This window comes from Saccostrea cucullata, unplaced genomic scaffold, assembly GCF_032062105.1.
Source record: "Saccostrea cucullata isolate Sc308-1 unplaced genomic scaffold, CSIRO_AGI_Scuc_v1 ctg4719, whole genome shotgun sequence".
Taxonomy (NCBI): domain Eukaryota; kingdom Metazoa; phylum Mollusca; class Bivalvia; order Ostreida; family Ostreidae; genus Saccostrea; species Saccostrea cuccullata.
Window position 1 is genome coordinate 16,205 of NW_026930827.1, and position 21,386 is coordinate 37,590.

The window sequence follows — 21,386 nt, forward strand, 5'->3', positions numbered from 1 at the left end:
AACACAAGATTCGAACAAATAACGTTTTCATGAGATCAATAAGATGTTAAGATGTTAAAGAACCCATTTCAAATCGATAACCATATCGAAATATTTACCGTTTTTGAGTTATAATGCAAAAACTTTCAAGCTCCCTTGACCCCTAATTTGAGGGGCCAGCCCCTTTTTAATGATGTCAAATGATAGATCTTAAAATTATGCACAATATTTGTGAAACATGTCTTAACAAATTATTTTTATTTCAAAAGATACACAAGGAAATATATGTAAAATTTGGCGCTTTTAGGCATTCTCATTTTTGACCCCTATCTAACACCGTTTTGAGCGCAGAAATCGAAAAGAAAAACCGATGTGCACAACTTCAATCCTTTTAGTATTTAAATGCAGTAGACATTCTGCTCCAGCTTTTGTCGTTTCTGAGCCTTTGTCTGGAAACGAACAGTACCAAATTTTCATTTAAAAGGAAATAACTCGAAAGCGGAAGGGAATTTTTGATATGTATGAAAACATTTTAATTAAGTTTTGTAACGTTTAAAAACTTTGAGCGAATTCCGTTAAGAAATGAGCGAGTTATGAGGTCTCAAAGTTGGCGTCTATGAAAAAAAAGAACAACAGGGAATAATCTTAACCATCAGAATCAGTAGGAGGTCTTCCGCCTGAGCGGAAGACCTTAATGAATGATTGCTTAATACAAGTAGGAGCGTATATACATGTATACCGTGAACATCGTAAAGAAACGTGTGTCCCATCAATCGCCATATCACAAGGAGCGAGAATCTTATAGAGAATTTAAGATGGTGGAGAAGTGGTTTTTCCCTTATGTTTGGCTGACTATCCAAGGCAGAATAAGCTAAAGGAATTTCTGCTAAAAAAAAGTAACCAGGTATGCTCGTTAGCCTTACATTGATCTTGGATATTTGTACATGTATTTTTATTATATCGATTATAAACATTTCTTTTACGCTTTCTTTGGATTTTACATTTCTGTAAATGAGAACAACTACAGTACATGTTCTTAAAATCAATACCTTATTTTTAGAGATGTTATGTCTTATAGCCGCATACCTCAGTCTCTTATTTGAATACTACTTACTAATTACTTACTTACTTACAATAAATTACTTACTTACTACAAATGCTTTAATTTTATCCTGCATCGTCCGTCGTGTGTTTACATTTAAACGTTTTCACATTCTTCCTCGGAAACACTCAATCAGTTACATGTACAACCGATTCTGGTATAAAAAATTGAAGGATTTCGTTGCTGAAGTAGAGTAATAGATTTAGATGAAAAACTTTTGTCACATAGTAAATTATTAAAAGTTTATTTACAATGTTACAGAATTTAATTTTGTATATGGAATTATTTTTAATGCTTATTTTTGACATATGCATCAAATCCTGACAAGAAGCAACAAGGAACGCATGTGTCGACTGCTTTTATGTACATTGTAACTAAAATCTAAGATTGGTCAGTTATTTATATATATTTACATCCACTGAATATTTTCTCCTTTATTTCTTAAGAAACCCCATTGCGTTCATCACTGCATAAACTACAGTAGGCATGTCGCCTGTACAGATTTCTTAATCAGTGGCTGTTCCATCAGTGAAACGTATAAAGACGTTCGCATCATTAATACAATAATTAATCTTTTTAATCCTACTTTAATTGATTATTTAAACAGATATAAATATAAACAATAAAATGTCTTTCTTTGTTTGTTATTACTGGAATGAACGGTCGCAGCTATTGCAGAAAAAATTTACATAACCCGCTTACGCGGGTTATGTATTTTTTCTGCAACAGCTGCTTCCGTTCATTCCAGTAACAACAAACAAAGAAAGCATTTTATTGTTTAAGACTAGCTTATACAGTATTTCATTCAAAATTGTAGAAATCTAGCATGATATCATCTAATTCATTAATGAATAACAAAAAAACATCCTCGCAAAGTAACAGACCGCGAAATAGTCTCAACCTTCAAATGATTAATTTTTGTGTCGCCCGGCGTCTGTCTGTCTATCAAGATCAATGGTTACGAGGTCGGTAACCATGGCAATTTACAAATGTATATATCAAGGTGTTAATTTTGAACTTTTCTTTATCATTTCAATATCATGGTCCATGGCATTCTCTCCTATGAAAAATGTTCAAAAAAAATTACTGTTATTTACAACAGTAGATAAGATACACTGTACATGCAAATAAACTGTTAGTCACTTTTTCTCGGGCTTTCAAATTGTTAAGATTAATAATTAAATTGACTATTGATTGAGAAATACACGGTGAAGTTCAATTTGTTGAAAATCAGTTTTAAGGGCAGATAACTCTAACCACAGAATCAGAACTTCTTCACAATTAATAGTATAATCATGGGTGTCTTAAATCTGGTAAACCCCCCCCCCCCCCCTTCATTAAAACCTAGATTTCAATATAAGAAAAGTTAATCTTTTTTTTAAATCTGTGATGAATTATCGCCTTAAATTCATAAATCATTAAGTCGTAACACTTAGCTTAACACAACCGTAAAGCAAATCTTTTCATTCAAAGACTTGGGTCAGTTTTTTTTAAAAGGACTGCCCGTATCAATTGCCGTGTTTAAATCTGTTTTTTTTTTAAATAGATATGCATGTACTGCCATTTTGTAGCTCATCGGTAACCGCTGGGGATTGAATAGCCGCCAACAGTAAAGCCAAGTAAGGTCAGTTTTTTTTCCGTAAGGGACACTTTTAATATATACATGTATTTATTTAAAATAATGTTTTTCATTGCAGCGAGACAACGCGCAATCGTTGTTTAACACGGCTTTTCTTGTCTAATAAAGAGACTGAATGGATTTAACAATTTTATTGTTTTGATCCTGAATAATTTAAAAGTGTTAAAATATCCGAGTTAGTAAAAGCCCACAATATAGTTGAAGTTGACGTTATTTAGATATTAAGATTTATTATATAGTTGTAAAGTCATGATTATAAATTTCCACGACTTCCATTCCCGATAACCCTTTTTAAAAATAAATATCAGATTGCTTATTTCTAACTATAAATGGATTTCACCCACAATTTACTACACCAATGTTCCCAGTAGTACTCTTTTCGTTGGGACAAGGTAATCTCATACTGAGGTAATTCCCGTGTAGAATACAATGTGTTGATAAAAGAAATAATTATAGGTTGCGCTGTCGAGGTTAATGCGATCAATCCGCTAAAAACTTGTATCAAATGAACTGATTTCATGGTCGGGTACTCTAAAGATCAAACAATTAAACGTACACAAAAATGGTTCTCAACGCTAATGTTCAACTTATATTTTTTTGTCTGCTATATGTACACCTGAGTAAAATAAGCAATGCATTGTTTGACATTTTTTCCGTCATATGAAATTTTATTTACCATGAAAAAGGTACTAGTTCCTTCGATAGATTTTAAAAGTAACTATCTGTTTAAAAGTTTTGTTTTTCCTTTTAAGTCAACTGTACAGAAACTGCGATCGATAAAGAACGCTTTTGTGAACAAGAAAAGCTGGACGATTGTGCTCTCGGCATTTAGTTTTTCGTTGACTTATATACCCTTATGGATCAAACAAATAAATAAACTAAACATACATCAAGTAAGTTACTGTAAATATTTTAAAATGGTTTTTTAAAAAAAAGGACTGAGATTGCCCTAGTTTTCGCATTGAATGGCTACTATTTATAAATATTTTTTCTGCTCAACGAAATTTAGATAATAGATTTAAACTCCGTGTATTTCAATTACTAAACATGCTAAAGGTCCCGTCTTTTAAAAAAAAAGCTTAGAGTATTTACTCAAACTCGAGGATGAGTTTAAGAGTAGACATTTATAAAATTCAGTCATCGGTGGTGGTTCCAAAATCTTATGGATGATTTTCTTTAAAAATTAAAGCAAAAGAAGAGAGAAGATAAGGCCGTTTTTTTGTGGATGGGTGGGGGTGGGGTAGGTTCAGTGCCTGACTGTAACGTTAATTTAATTAATACATTGTACATGATCAAGTCAAAATAAACATATCTTTTGTTTATTAATGTTGGTGGTGGGGTGGGGGAGGGGCTTGTCATCTTTTATTTTGGTTTTGAATTACATGTATTCTGTATACATAACGACCCGCGGCTGATGTTTTCAAACATCTCTCAGCATGCTTATAAATTAACATACTCCAAATGATAACACCCCCCCCCCCCCAACATTTTCCTCAAACTACACCCCCAACTTATTCTTTTGTATCCTTACCCCACCCCACCTCTCTTCAGTATGTCTACAGACAGCGGAAACAAGTGCATACCACCTGATTACATGTATAAACACATGCTGTCCATTAACACTGTATTAGCAGATGTCTATATATACACCATAACATACATAGTGGGTATATCAGGAGACAATTGAGCCAGCGATCTATTGATCGTGCACCAAGACGCGACCAGCAGCGTTAATTAGGCTGTTTGGGGGGAAAATTCAATACTGCTTCATACATGGAGAAAGGTCCGTTTGTATGTATTTACAGCTTTAGAAAGAAACTAAGGTAGGAATCTCTTTTTTGATGGAGCTTAACAAATATTTAACGCCTTTTAGACTGTAAGATACAGTATGTATTCTCGATAAGAATTCATTTCTTGAATCGACCAGTCATTACTAATTCAGTATATTATGTATAGGTCGTGCGGGAAATGAAAGAAGAAGCACTCAATACATGTACATGTATATGCAGCAAGTCAATGTTTACCCGTAATAGGTTGCCATGGCATTGTCTGTAGTTCGCTAATTATAATGAAGTGATAATTAGTGTTACATGTAGTAGGTAAGTAAGTACTGAGTAAATATTTTATTATAGTGACATGTGTATAGTTTTCCACAACAATAAATAGATACAATATAAACATATATACACATGTACATTGCACCTAATCCGTCTTACATAAAACAAAATAATTATAACGGTCTTGGGGCGGTTCGTTTCTAAATCGATCCGTTTCTGTTTTAAGCGGAAGAATACGAAAGTCGATTTCCGATCTCGTATTAGGTTGGTAAGGGTAAATATGTGGTCTTCACAAGATCTTTTGCGCCAGAATCCGTCCTATGTATCGGAGAGTATTCCATTATCTTCTATTGCTGTATTCTATTGTTTAAGACTGAACTGTAGCATTTTGCATGTTTTGCAACAACTGCATGATAACAAGCTAATTCCTCTGTAGTTCAAAGGTCAGAAAAGATGGAAAAGAGACACGTATTATAATGACTGTAACTTCATAAACACATACATGTATACATGTATGTATAGTTCACAGGCTTTTGAATCGCTTGAAAAAAAATGGTGTGTAAAAAAAAAATATCAACACCTCAATTTTTTTCCTAAGCGATCTTAAGGCCTGTGGTATAGTTTTATAATATCAAAGATATTTTGGGACTTTAGTGCTATTTAAGAGAGTTTTCCTTCCTGATGTTGCTTCGTTTATTACACACATAAAAATCAACACTGCTGCATGTAATTTTAACTTGATAAACTATAATTATGTATGTATATAATGTATAAATACGAGGGTTGTTCGAAAAGTTCGTGGACGATGTGAATCTTCGTTATATTACTCACTAGAAATTTAAAATAAGCACAATATAATGTGTAAAAAATATTTGTTTTGTTGATGTTTGAAGTTTCATTCCATTCGATTTAACAGAAATCAATTTACTTCATTTTAAAATCAACATGTTTGTACCCCCGAAGCACACTTAACGGCAATGTAACGTCAAAACTACAAGAATTTCTATAGAAAAAAAAAAAAAAAAAAAAAAAAACCACTATCCCTATACATGTCACACAGTATAATCCAATGCCCACTCATTAAATCCATTTTCTAATACTTGACATAATATATTTTTTTAAGAATTACTCTCGTTGTATAATTTCATTTGTAAAGGTTTTAATTTCTTTTTATTACTTAACTCTGCTTTCACAGAATAGGCAACTCTGAAGCGCCTATGTCTTTCCTTGACGTTCCAACTTTTTAAAGTTTTTTCTTAAGATTTTGACAGTTGAACCGTAGCTTCACAGATTGTACTCATACGATACTGAGTCTCTGTCACTCAATGACTGCCTGTATTATATGTACACACATGCACAACTCGCTTGTGACATATTTCTTGATTCCTCCAACATTTTTAGAGTTTATTCAGATATTTTCCTGAGTAAAACACAAAATTGCATCGTTTTCTGCTGCTCCGTGACGTTCTAAAACGTCATCGTTTTTGTCGTTTTCAATAAGGACTACCTCTCTTCTCAAGCTGATTTCTTATCATCAAAGCAAAATATAAAGCAATTATTTGATATACGAATCGAAGTAACAATTCTAAGTTTGAATTTTTAGGTTGTTTTTCGTTTTTGCTCCATTTTACAGAGAATATAACAACAGAAATTATACATGTATAGTGTATTGTCTGAAACTTAGTAAATTTTGACCTGCTCCGCGATTCGATTTTCGTATTTTTAAAATTTGGATAAGTTTTAAATAAATTGTAATATTTTAAGAAAATTAAAAACAAATCATTTGGATTTATTGTATAAATATTTCTACCAAATTTGGATAACATATATGACGTCAAATATAATAGATATGAAAGTTGTCCACGAACTTTTCGAACAACCCTCGTATATACATCTTTTTGAAAAAAAATTATTCCCTTGATAAACATACCTGGTCCTGTTTAAATTGGTGATGATATGAACGATTTGCTTTGGTGAATCATACTCAATATGTTCATACGGTATAACTGTGGCACGAACATTATATGATTGCTAACTAAAAGCGGTGTATCAATACATATATACATGTACATAGTGATACAGAGGGCGTGAGGCATCGGTAAACTTAAAATGAAGAATTGAAGAAATGAAAAACCCGGTACTTTTTTAGTGCAAACTTGCCTATATAGCATTATAATTTGTTTAGAAATCAGTACACTGTTTAGTTTGTTTAGAAATCAGTATACTGTTTAGTTTGTTTAGAAATCAGTACACTGTTTAGTTTGTTTAGAAATCAGTACACTGTTTAGTTTGTTTAGAAATCAGTACACTGTTTAGTTTGTTTAGAAATCAGTACACTGTTTAATCTGTTTAGAAATCAGTACACTGTTTAGTTTGTTTCTCCGAGTTTATTTCTCCTTATTTTAAAACTTAGAACTGATCAAAGGGACAAACACTACCGCTTGGGTCTTCTGAGAAGGTGACAAGTCACAATTAATACATGTACTAGTATAGATAGATCTTAGAGGTCTTCACAATTTTTAAAAAGCATTTAGAGTGAAAATTTACCGGTAATTGTTCATTATATTTTTTATAATGAAAATAAGGCGCGGTACATGTACAATAAAACATCAATATTGTTATTTATTACAATAAAAAAGAAAAAGAAAACAAATTGTCAAGTATTTTCCTATCGAAAAGTATAAAGGCTTTATTTAATATCCATTTTTTTCTACAGTGACTAAAGATCAACATCATTACACCCCTTCAGATCATACGCAATCTTTGTGTGAAGTGGAAACTTCCAACACCACAGATTATTCTCCATAAGAATGATACAAAACATCCACAAATAATTATTTTTTTTCTGTCAATGACCTTAAACTTGCACATATAATTGTGGATCAAGGTCATGACACACTTTCGGGTCATAAGATACTGAGTAGCTTTATGTCAAATGAGAATTCATCAAGTTTATCCATAAGAAATATATGGACCTGAAACGAATTATGAACTTTCTCCGTAGATGAAATGGAACTTGCCCCATGACCTTGGGTCAAGGTCATGACATACCTTCCGGTTATGAACAATCTCTCTGTGAAGCAGTAGATTCTAACATTCCTCTGTACGAAAGATATGGACCGTACACGTTTGCACAGACGGACAGAGAGACAGATAAACATGCAGACAGACATACGCGATCCCTATTTGACCACCCTCCCCTACTTTGTTTGCGGGGGATATAAATATCAAAATGCTTTATATATGACCTGATTTTATGTTCGTATTTTGATAAAAAAAAAAACCTTTTGTCCAGAGGTAAACCCTTCGACATCTGAGCTACAAGTATATGTAAGTCAGTCAGTAATTGCTACGTTCCTTTTTATTTTCAGATTAAAATGAGATCAAGCCGAATGTCGACGAGTCTCTACAACTATCTTCTTGGGGGTGGATCCAAAAGTTCTTTCAAAAAAGTCTTTCTTCTATCTCTATTGTTCGCCATCACAGTCTGGATTTACAGCTTCGTTAGGTTCAATGCTGTTTACCATGACCACTGTTTACACTGGTCAGAAACATCCGACATTAGTATACCACAAGATGAGCAGCTTCATCAAATGTCTCTATATAGGCTCTCATGTTTATATCAGCGCTACGTCACTTCCCTTCAAAGTTTGTGTACAGAACCTAAGCGTTTTGGAAACGTAGATTACGGTGGTGTTCGAATTTGCGCGGATGGCGGTGTTGCACCTAGTTTGAATTGTGTTGTATACAGCTATAATCATGGTTTAAGTGATAGGTTTGTTGAGCAGATACATGCCAAATACAGGTGTAACATTGTCTTCTATGGAAATGAAATGGAACCGCGAAAATATACACACTTTTTAAGATTTAATAAATTTTTATACAACTACGAAAGAGAACTTAGCGTAGTAATTCTTAAAATCAAATCTAGTGATTTTCCGTTTCTATTAGATTTTAGCAAAAGTGTTAGAGTAGCCAGTATAAAACAAATTATTTTAGAGATTCACTATGACACAAAAAAGGAAAAGCCAGAAGATTACATTATGTTGCTTACAGCACTACGTGAATTACACTCTTCTAATTACGTAATATATTGGTACGACAGAAACTGGGAATATGTTGAAAACAGTAGGACAAAACAACGAAAATCAAAATGCTTTACGATCAATATGTTTCTGAAAAATCAAAATATTTCATCCTCGTCTCAGCATGAATCAAATATGATTTCACCGAAAATAAATTTACCAGATATAGCTCCACTGGGAATACGTCCTCTAGGTCGAGAGGAAGGTTTAAAATACGAAAAGATGTTCAATGATTATATAACAAAACACCAAATTCTCTGCAAACAGATGATCCGTTTGGGGAATATTGTGGACGGAGGATGGGACGTATGTCATGATTTCCGGTTCCGGCCAAAAACACCTTGCATAGTGTATTCCATTGGAATAAGTAACGACTTTTCTTTTGATGAGGACATGGAGAAAACTTACGGATGTGACGTATTTTCATTTGATCCGAGTATGAATGTCGGTAATTATAAACATTCGGAACACATCATGTTTTATCAAGTTGGACTCGGCGACAAAGTTAGTGAGATCGAAGTGAAAGGGTTAAAATGGAAAATTAAAAACTTGAAGACAATAATGAAGGAGTTAGGTCATACAGAGAAAAAGATTGATGTGCTTAAAATAGATATAGAAGGGAGTGAAAGACAGAGTCTTCCGGAAATAATAGAATCCGGTGCTCTAAAAAACGTAGTTCAACTTTGTCTGGAATTTCATAGCTACATTGACGTTGGTGCCATGAGAAAACTTTATGAGCTCGGGTTTAGAATATATTGGGCCCACCAGAATCCTACAGCGCCTATGTACAAGAGCGATGAGACTTTTTCTTATGGAATGGAAGTATATTTTGTAAATATTAACTTCAAATAGATTTAATTATTTAAAATTTCATATTAATTATTTTAAAAATTGTTACTTTTTATTTGTTGGTTGTTAAAAGTTGAATCGGATTGTACATGTATAGCCTTAGTATAAAAGGTTCAATGCATTCATTCTTTGAAAATCTTTTTTTCTGAACATGGTTATTAAACAAGCTAAGTAAGTACCTAGTTCTCATGAGCACGGTTGCCTCTTATAATAGTTTGATATTTATGACCCATAATTCAGACCTTCTGGTGTTACGGCGGGCATCTGCTGATTATTCTAATGTGAAAATGCATTAATTCTTTCAAAAATTCTTTGAAAATCTTGTTTGCACTTATATAGATATTATTAAAGGAAAAGTTTGCATGGTCATGATAAGAAAGGATGCCTCTTCTATAATTGTAAAATTCATGGTCTCATGGTTGGTATGAGACTATGGAGATCATACAGAGAATGTGCATTTTAAAATTCTTTAAAAATCCTTTCTGCACCTGGATAAGTTTCATCGCCATTTAGTCAGATGTTTAAATAAAAAGTCAGATGTTCTGGTGTAAGTGTGGGACTCTTTTCATAATATAGTGAATTGTGTTAATTCTTTGAAAATGTTCAGCATCGATGATGACGGTTCCTCTTCCAAATCATTGAATTTCATCACCCTGGGATAGGTTCTGGTGTTAGAGTAGGGCTGTGCTGAACCTATATCAAAAATAAATTATTTCTTGATAATCTTCACTGCTCCTCGGTATGTCAGAGGCAAACAGAATAAGTTTTAATGAGGAAGGGTATTTCAACCAGGTTTTTGAACATGTGGACCATTTGTTCAAGCGTTCTCGTCCTGATAAATTAGTACAAAAGCACTATAGAAGTTTATTTAAAAAATAGTCTGCATGGTGATAGTGATAAATGTGGGGTATTTATCTACGGTTTGATCTATTAGTTAATTTTTTAAATTGTTGTATTATACTCATGGCATTCACAATTATGGAAGAAGCAGCCTTGTTCATCATAACTATGTCATAGTTAGTTTTTTTAAAATACCTAGGAACAGAGAAGATTTTCAAAGTATTTATGCATCTTCACTATATAATCAATAAAAACCAGAACCTCTGACCCAGAGACCATGAAATTCACAATTTTGAAAGAGGCAGCCTTGTTCAACATAACTGTGTACCTGGTTAGTTTATTTAAAATCCTTGCGCACAGAATATTTTTATAGAAAGTATGCACTTTCACTTTTATCTATTTAGCCCCGTCATAGCACTAGAACCCCTGACCCTGGGGTCTTGAATTTCACAATTTTATTAGAGACATATTACAACCATGCCAACAGTTTTACAGCTTGATATCCAGGAGTACAGAAGATTTTTAAAGATTGCATTAATTTAAGTGGTTCTGGCACCACCCCCTCAAGCATTAGAGTGAACAGGGACAATGAAATTCGCAATTATTGTTTCCCTTCATTCATTGATGCTTTCCGCCAAAATTGATTGAAATTGGTTGAGTGGTTACAGAGAAGAAGCTGAAAATGTTCAAATGTTTACACATGACGGACGTAAACGGATAGCAATAGATTATCTTATTTTACTCAATCATTTTTTTTTATATTGAAATATACTAGCACATGAAAAAAATCTTATCTAAGAAATACTCTCTTCAACTACTTGGCCAGAAAAATGAAACTTAAGGGGAAGTATTCTGGGTGGTGTAGATTCCATATTGTTCAACATGGCCCCCGATGTAGGGCGGGGCCACTTAAAGGGAATCTAAGTTTTACATTGAAATACAGAGAAAAAAATCTTTTAACATCTTCTCTAGAACCAATGGGCAATAAATCTGAAAATTATAAGCATCCTAGGGTATAGTATAAAGAATGGATGGAGTTAAACCCACTTTTGGTTCTTCTTGCGACTACTCTACCAAGCTGTAAATAAAGTGAATCTAAAATATATTACAAGCGATAGAAAGAAATACGAATACATCGTAATTTTAGGAAAAACATTTGTAAACAAGAGGCCAATCGGCCACATCGATCACATGAGAACCTTTTGCCCTTCTATTCTTTACCAGATTTCCCCACTTTGTAATACTTATTGTGGCCCTATCCTACCCCTAGGAATCATAATTTGGAGAATGTATAATCTACATTACCAAAGAATGCTTCCACATAAGTTCATCTCTTTTGGCACAGTGGTTCTTGAGGTGAAGACTTTTAAAGATTTTCCTTTATATTTTAATGTAGAACTTGGATTCCCTATTATGGCCCAGCCTACCCCGGGGGTCATGATTTTTGACCAATTTAGAATGTACACTACTTAAGGATACTTCCACATAAGTTTCAGCTTTTCTGGCCTAGTGGTTCTCGAGAAGATTTTTCCTATATATTTCTATGTAAAACTTGGATTCCCTATTGTGGTTCCGCCGTACCCAAGGGGGTCATGTCATGCTTTTAACAATTTAAAATCTACACTACCCCAGGATGCTTCCACATAACTTTCACCTTTTCTGTCCCAGTCGTTTGTGAGAAGACGTTTTTACCTATAATTTTCAATGTAAAACTTAGTTTCCCTGTGGCCCCACCTTAACCCCGGGATCATTTATAATGTAGATCCTGCACTGCTCAAAGATGCTTCCATGTAAGTCTCAGCTTTTCTATCCCCCTGGTTCTTGAGAAGAAGATTTTAAAGTTTTTTTTCCTATAGACCTATAGTTCATTGTTAAATTATGATTCTCTATTGTGGCCCAGCCATACCCCCGGGGTTATGTTTTTATTTTTTCAATTTATAATCTACACTACCAAAGGATGCTTCCACTAATCCACATAAGCTTCAGCTTTTCTGGCCCTGTGGTTCTTGGAAGAAGATTTTTTAATGATGCCACCCTATTTTTTTCTTATCTTGATTATATAATTATCTCCCATCTCCCATTAACGCACGGCGGCCAACGGGTGATCAGTAAAGCTCCCTTGAGCTTTCAGCTCAGGTGAGCTAAAAACCAATGCCTTGTTGTCATGAATCAAAAATGGAGCAACGATACATACGTGTCGTTTTCCGCAATTTGGCATGTAACCGGAACGGGTTTTACCATGGCATATTGCTCAACGAGCAATTGCCGGCTTATCTCAGCCTGTTCAAGCCAGGAAGTCTACCCCATAGTTGCCATATTAAAGTTGCGTGTAAAAATATAGTACTTACTGTCTATTGATTTCAAATCAGCTTAATATTCAAATCATAGGTGTTGCAAATTAGCAACGTGCATGAGGGCGCAGTTCTTTTTCCAGTAGTAATCTTTTCGTAGACTTGAAGCTAGGCGAGGTGATCTCGGACTGACGTTATTCCTGTATAGAATTAAATCATTACAATGTTTTGATATAAGAAATAATTCTGAGTTGCGTTGTCGAGGTTAATGCCATCGATCCGCTAAATAAAAAGAATGAATTGATCTGATTTCATTAATGGTTATTCTAAAAATCAAACGACAATTAAAGCTTCACCAAAAAGAGGTTATCACAATTTTTTTGCCTGTTGCACCTAAGTAAAATATGCAACGCATTGAATGACATTTTTTCCTTTGTATTGTTTTTCTTTAATTTACCATAGAAAAAAAACCTTTGCGAGTACTTTCCGTAGATTCAAGAAGTAATTATCCAAAATGTCTTGCTTGACTCGGTTAGTTTTCCTTGAAAGTCAACTGTACAAAATCTGCAATCGATATAGTACGTTTTTCTGCATGCTAGTGCTGTTAACATTTACTTTTTCTGTTGACTTATATACCCATATGGATCAAACAAATGAATAAACACACCTGAGCTGAAAGCTCAATTGAGCTTTTCTGATCACCCGTTGTCCATCGTCCGTCCGTCTGTCTGTAAACTTTTCACATTTTCAACTTCTCTAGAACCACGTGCACTCGGTCAATTTTAACAAAACTTACTACAAAGCATCCTTATGTGAGGGGGAGTTTAAATTGCTAAAATGAACGATCAAGTTTCCTTCTAAGGGGAGATAATCAAGTAAAGACAAAAATAGGGTGGGGTCATTAAAAAATCTTCTTCTCAAGAACCACAAGGCCAGAAAAACTGAAACTTATCTGGAAGCATTCTTGGGTTGTGTAAATTCTAAATTATTAAAATCATGACCCCCAGGGGTAGAGCGGGGCCACAATAGGGAATCCAAGTTGTACATTGAAATATGTATGTAAAATCTTAAAAAAATCTTTTTCTCAAGAACCACTGAGCCAAAAAGCTGAAACCTACGTGGAAGCTTGCTTGGGTAGTGGAAATTCTAAATTTTGAAAATCATGACCCCCGGGTGAAGGGCGCGGCTATAATAGGAAATCCAAATTTTACATTGAAATATGTAGGGGAAATCTTTAAAAATCTTTTTCTAAAAAACCACTCGGTCAGAAAGACTGAAACTAGTTTGGAAGTATCCTGGGGTAGTGTAGATTTAACATTCTCCAAATAATGACCCCTGGAGGTAAAGCAAGGTCATTAAAGGTATTACAAATGGGAAATTTTGTAAAGAATTATAACATGGCCAAAGTTACTCAGGTGGACGATGTGGCCCATGGGCCTTTGTAATGAAGTGATAATTAGTTTTGGAAAGTAAGTAATATTTTTTAAGTGACATTTGTATAGTATCCACTACAACAAATAGATGTACAATATAAACGTATATACATTTCACACGGCGCATTAGACCTGTATGTCAGTTTAATATACATGTATATACAATTTTTCCATTATCAAAAAAATTAATTTGATTGGTATAAATATTTTTGTCTTACTAAAAAAAATAGATTTAAAAATTTGGCAGTATATCTTTTATATTTGAGTTTTCATTTGAGTATTTAGATTATCAAAAGGAGCCACATTTCTATTTAAATTAACATTATGAAAAAAAATTATGAAAAAATAATTTCTCTTATATTGTATGGATTTTACAATGAAATAAGAAATGATTTTTTGTTTAAATTATCTTCTACCAATACGTCTTTATATAAAACAAAATAACGTTCTTGGGTCGGTTCGTTTCTAAATCCGCTGTTTCTATTAATGGATTTTGCGAGCAGCGCTGGACATTGATAATATACGGAAGACCTTTAGCGATAAAAATATTTAGCTGCTTATTTAATAAAACGAAAATAAGGGTCAGAAATAAAGTGCATATAAGCTGCCCACGAAGCATCCGACAACCACCCTACCCTCATACACCGCCCTTCACATGTTAGTGCCTGAAACACCATACTTATTACCACTACAAATATTTTCTTATATCTGTTATTAATTCTATACCTCCATACGTCAGGTTTAAATGTCTAAGTAAACCGTTAAACAGGTTGGACACATACCACCAAATGGTCATTTAACCCCTGTTTGATGGTCAATCGCCCAAATCGGCGTCGTTTTTACCTATCAAATGGTGGTTTTTTTTTTATACAAATCCATTTTTATTAAAATAGAGCAAACGCGCATTTACTTAGGCACTGGGGAATTTAAGTTAACAAATTCCTCGCATAATTAAAACAATTTAGTCAATTTTCCATGTGAACTTCGTAAAAACGAAATCCACAGCTGTCTGTAACGGACGAACGATTTGCTCAAACAATACGAAAAAATATTTTGTTGTGTATAGTTCAGTAAAAATAATATTAAGACCAGAGGTGTAAGTCTAGATAAGTGACTTTTCAAACGATCTTTTGATCGTCGTCTATATAAATCTCTATAAAATCCAGATATACTCCTCGTATTTTATTCGTATGGTGGGCACTTACTGCTAAAATATTTTTTGTTCTACATTTGAATGTAACATTTATTCTTTATTTTCCTTTAGGCTGAAGTTACGATTTCTGTGCGACTCTCTGTGGTTTGTCATGCATATCAATGATGTATTTACTATATGAATCCAATATTTTTGAATAAAAAATTTACAAAGTGACAGTTGCAATTATTCTTGTTTTTATTTTAATATTATGGTTTTCGAGCAATGATTTTATCATGAACTCGCAGCATATCCTATTTTTATAAAGAATAAAGCCATTCAGTTCGAAATAAAAGAAATAAAAGCGAATTCTTACCTTTCCTCTTATTTTACCTTTTGAAAATTGACACTAACTGGCCTCTGTAGTTAAATCAGTCTTTCGACCAAGTTCGGAAAAGATCGTCATTTTTAATTGGTTAAGATAATTTATCGGTTGCCCGGATGACATATAGAAATGTAGAAACACCATTGATAGTCGCAACAACGCCCGAGATGGAGGACATTTTCTTAAGTAAAAACAGAGAAACGTTGCACTTGTTTACATAGTTGACGATTTTGTCAAAGTTTTGAACGACACTGCACAAAACATTCCGCGTTAAAATTCTGATTTTTTTGTCCAGAGTACAGATAAATATCTATATTTTATTCCCGTGAGTAAAATTACGCGCCATTTCACGCCATTCCAGAAAACTGAACAAAACGATTCCCCCCCCCCCATTTGGTATGTAAAAAACGACACCAATATGGGCGATTGACCACAAAACGGGGGTTAAGGGGGATGTCCAGCCAACTTAGGTGGACTGAGAACAAAATGTAAACAATTCTTCAAATGGCTAAAGTATACTATAGTATTATGAAATTTCAAGTCCCTAGGATGAAGAGACAATAAATACACATGTATGTATAATTGAATGCATGTTTTGGGTAGATAATTACTTTTGCAGGTAAGTGCTCTTGATATGCTTCTTAGGACTGCGCACTACACAATTCAGCAGAGCCTTAAAAAATCCACACAAAAAATATGCTAAGTGTGCATTAATGTTCTCTCTACAATCATTTGTTGAGAAAATGCCCAAATGCACACTTTGCATATTTTTTTTTCGGATTTTTTAAGGATTTGCTGAATTTGAAGCATATCAAAAGCATTTTTCTGCAAGAGTGTAAATCATTTACACAAAACATGCATTCCATTATGCATATGTATTGTTTTCCTATCATAAGGACTTAAAATTTGATAAAATTATGATGTTTTTTAGCCATTTGAAGAAATGTGTACATTTTGTTCTTATTGCACGAAAGGTGGCCGGACATCCCCTTAAATGACCACTTGGTGGTGTGTGCCCAACCTGTTAAATGTAAAAGTCAGTGCTCCTCGCAAAAGTCAATTTGTAGCGGAAGGATACGATGTAGATTTCCGATGTTGTATTAATTATGTGGTCTTTACAATATCTGTTGCGCCGGAATCCTTTCTGTGTGTCGTACATGGCGGAAGACCCGTTAAATTTGTATGTGTTATCACAGCTTTAAAAAGAAATTAAGGTAGGGTTCTCTTTCTTGATGGAATTAAGCGCATATATAAACCTCTTAGACTGTAAGATACAGTATTCATTTTCTATTAGAATTCTTGCATCGACCATGCAGGTCATTACTATTATATTATGTATCGGTCGTATGATGAAAGTAGACGCTGTTAATATATGTCTAAAGCAAGTCAATGTTCACCCGTAAGAGGCTGCCATCATGGTATATTTGACTGTAATTCGCTAGTGGAATGATAATAAGATAATAATCATTACAATTAAACGAAAAGACAACAATTTTTCAAGTATTTGCCTACTGAAAAGTATTCAGGCTTTAATTATCTTTTTTTTTACACTGACTATAGATTAACATCATTACACCCCCTCAGATCATAAGCAATCTTGTGAAGTGGAAACTCCCAACCCCCAGATTATTCTCCATAAGAATGATACAAAACAGCAACGAATGATGAACTTTTTCTGTCGATGACCTTGAAGTTGCACATATGATTATGGGTCAAGGTCATGACACACCCTCAAGTCATAAGAAATTTTTATTTCAAATGAGAATTCACCAAGATTATCCATAAGAAAGATATGGACCTGAAACGGATTATGAACTTTTTCTTCAATTGAAATTGAATTTGCCCATTGACCTTGGTTCAAGGTCATGACATACCCTTTGGTTATGAACAATCTTTCTGTGAGGCAGTAGTTTCTAATCTTCCTCATTAAGAGAGATGTGGACCATACACGTTTGCACAGACAGACAGACGGAAAGAAAGACAGACAGGCTGACATACGCGATTCCTATTTTAACCCCTCCCCCACTTTGTTTGCGGGGAATATAAAGATCATAATGCTTTATATATGGCCTGATTTTATAATCGTATAAAAAAAAATCTTTTTCAGAGAGGTAAAACCTTCGATTTCTCAGCTACAAGTATATGTTAGTCAGTCAGTAAATGCTGCGTCCTTTTTATTTTCAGATTAAAATGAGATCAAGCCGACTGTCGACGAGTCTCTACACCTATCTTCTTGGGGGTGGATTTAAAAGTTCTTTGAAAAAAGTCTTTCTTCTATCTCTATTGTTCGCCATCATAGTCTGGATTTACAGCTTCGTAAGGCTCAGTGCTGTTTACCATGACCACTGTTTACACTGGTCAGAAACATCCGACATTAGGATACCACAAGATGAGCTCCTTCATCAAGTGTCTCCATATAACCTCTCATGTTTATATCAGCGCTACGTCACTTCCCTTCAAAGTTTGTGTACAGAACCGGAACGTTTTGGAAACGTAGATTACGGTGGTGTTCGAATTTGCACGGATGGCGGCGTGGCGCCGAGTTTGAATTGTGTTGTTTACAGCTATAATCATGATTTAAGTGATAGGTTTGTTGAGCAGATACATGCCAAATACAGGTGTAACGTTGTATTCTATGGAGATGAAATGGAACCGCGAAAAAATACACACCTTTTAAGATTTAATAAAATTTTATACAACTACGAAAGAAAACTTAGCGTAGTAATTCTTAAAATCAAATCTAGTGATTTTCCGTTTCTATTAGATTTTTGCAAAAGTGTTAGAGTAGCTAGTATAAAACAAATTATTTTAGAGATTCACTATGACACAAAAAAGGAAAATCCGGAAGATTACATTATGTTGCTTACAGCACTACGTGAATTACACTCTTCTAATTACGTAATATATTGGTACGACAGAAACTGGGAATATGTTGAAAACAGTAGAACAAAACAACGAAAATCCAAATGTTTTACCATAAACATGTTTCTGACAAATCGAAATACTTCATCCTCGTCCCAGCATGAATCAAATATGATTTCACCGAAAATAAATTTACCAGATATAGCTCCACTGGGAATACGTCCTCTCGGTCGAGAGGAAGATTTAAAATACGAAAAGATGTTCAATGATTATATAACAAAACACCAAATTCTCTGCAAACAGATGATCCGTTTGGGGAATATTGTGGACGGAGGATGGGACGTATGTCATGATATCCGGTTCCGGCCGAAAACACCTTGCATAGTGTATTCCTTTGGAATAAGTAACGACTTTTCTTTTGATGAGGACATGGAGAAAACTTACGGATGTGACGTTTTTTCATTTGATCCGAGTATGAATGTCGGTAATTATAAACATTCGGAACACATCATGTTTTATCAAGTTGGACTCGGCGATAAAGTTAGTGAGATCGAAGTGAAAGGGATAAAATGGAAAATTAAAAACTTGAAGACAATAATAAAGGAATTAGGTCATACAGAGAAAAAGATCGATGTGCTTAAAATAGATATAGAAGGAAGTGAAAGACAGATTCTTCCGGAAATAATAGAATCCGGTGCTCTAAAAAACGTAGTTCAACTATGTCTGGAATTTCATAGCTATACTGACGTTGGTGCTTTGAGAAAACTTTATGAGCTCGGGTTTAGAATATATTGGGCCCACCAGAATCCTACAGCGCCTACATACAAGAGGAATGAGACTTTTGCTTATTATATTGATGTATATTTTGTAAATATTAACTTTAAATAGATTCAAATTTTCATTAAATTTCATATTGATTATTTCACAAAGAACTATATGCGGTATATTGCATATGTTTGCCCCCACAAAAGTCAAATTTTGAAAACTTCCTGAAATGTGCTGAATTCAATAAATTGTACGAGAAATATAAGTTAACAGAAAATATTATAGTTCCAGAGCAGTGTATTCACAATTTCTGTTTTTATGACGTCACAAACTAGTCCGATTTTATATCCTTTTTCAGAAAGAGGACAAAATGGACAAAATTTCAACAATTTAAGCTTTAAAATTTATAGAGCGCATGTGTGTTCAGGAACAATATTGACATATTTCATTGATATTATCATTCTACACATTATATCAAAATATTTATCCTGAACACACATGCGCTCGGTGACTTTTATTTAAAATATCGACGAAATATGTACATTTTTCTGCAAAATTCATAAAAAACTCAAATTTACGTCATATTTGTGACGTCATTACGTACATATGACGTCATTACTTATAAAATTTTTCAGTGCTTTGAAGTCAGCATATACTCCCCTGTTTAAGGACTTAATTAAATATTACTCCATCAAAGTTTGATTTTGGGGCGCAAATGTTGGTTAATACCGCATATAGTTCTTTGTTACTTTTTATTTGTTCGGTATTCAAAGATGATTCAGACGGTACATTTATAACCTCAGTATGAATGTTTCAATGCATTCATTCTTTGAAATTCTTTTTCTCTGAATATGGATATTAAACAAACTAAGTACGTGTATAGTTCTAATGAGCACGGTGTCACGACAGCCGTCGTGCTCTGTCCAGTCAGATATAACAAGATTTTTTTTTCTATTTACAATTTTTTTTTTATCTATAAATAAAATCAATAAAAACAATATTTACAACATATTTTTACAGCTATTATTTACAATACACAGAAATTAAAGTCTTTATTAATCCTCAATATCGTTGACTCTAAACCACGTCTATCCAGACACGACCCGTTTCACGACGGACTCCCGCCAACTGGCTCCCAGTGGGTATCCCGGTCTGGTAAGTTCATTGCCAACACACACATGGATAGATTAACATTGGATAACATCAGGAACCTTTGAATTAAATAACATTTTTTTAAGTCACAAGCCACGTATACAAAAGGAAAACTCAAGTCACCATTGACTACAATTGCACTTATGGCACACCATACAATCAGTCCCGGTAATTTTAACCGAACACTATTATAATAAGAAAAACGTTAAGAATACACAACATCTTAACAAAAGTGGTTTTAACTATTAAACCCACAACACCGACTTTATAAGCGGCAAAACAAAATAGCCTACGTGCGTATATAACTCAGTACATTGCACAAAAATAGAACAATAAACGCATGAGTAACTCTACCCAGCAAAACCTGTATACGTAAATAGTAACAAAAACATTAATTAACTCAAGTTCTTAAATAGTTCTACGTTTTAAATGTATTACTCAAAAACTTACATATAAAATAAAAAACAAACTTACCCCTTTGGAGAAATGGTTACCGTTGAAAGAAAAAATTTAGCCACTCATCTTGGACTGTATGTCAACCATTTAAAAGCTATGAAAACGTGGACCCTGGTTACCTGGTCAGCTATGCAGCGATTTAAATACCCCAAAATACAATAGGTCGTAACTGACCAATACCTGCAAAACTTAACTGAGGTTCAATAAGGTAACAAAAGTATAGAGGTCCAGTAAAGGGTAAATAAAATAAAAACCATAAACATAATGTAAATGCAATTAAAATTAAATATTGATTGTGACAATATCTCCCCAACATAAGAAAGTTCAACGAACTTTTGAAAAAAAACACAATCAATTAT

General features: G+C 33.8%; 2 protein-coding genes across 2 annotated transcripts; both read left to right on the forward strand.

The window, feature by feature from the left end:
• Nucleotides 1-3,490: 3,490 nt before the first annotated feature.
• Nucleotides 3,491-9,705, forward strand: LOC134230263 (uncharacterized; the record flags this gene model as incomplete). Its single annotated transcript, XM_062712030.1, has 2 exons — nucleotides 3,491-3,613; nucleotides 8,149-9,705. A coding segment is annotated over exon 2 (1,551 nt), but the record flags the coding sequence as incomplete, so codon positions are not given.
• Nucleotides 9,706-16,948: 7,243 nt separating this feature from the next.
• On the forward strand, nucleotides 16,949-19,527 carry LOC134230262 (uncharacterized; the record flags this gene model as incomplete). Its single annotated transcript, XM_062712029.1, has 2 exons — nucleotides 16,949-17,006; nucleotides 17,977-19,527. A coding segment is annotated over exon 2 (1,545 nt), but the record flags the coding sequence as incomplete, so codon positions are not given.
• Between the last annotated feature and the right edge of the window lie 1,859 nt (nucleotides 19,528-21,386).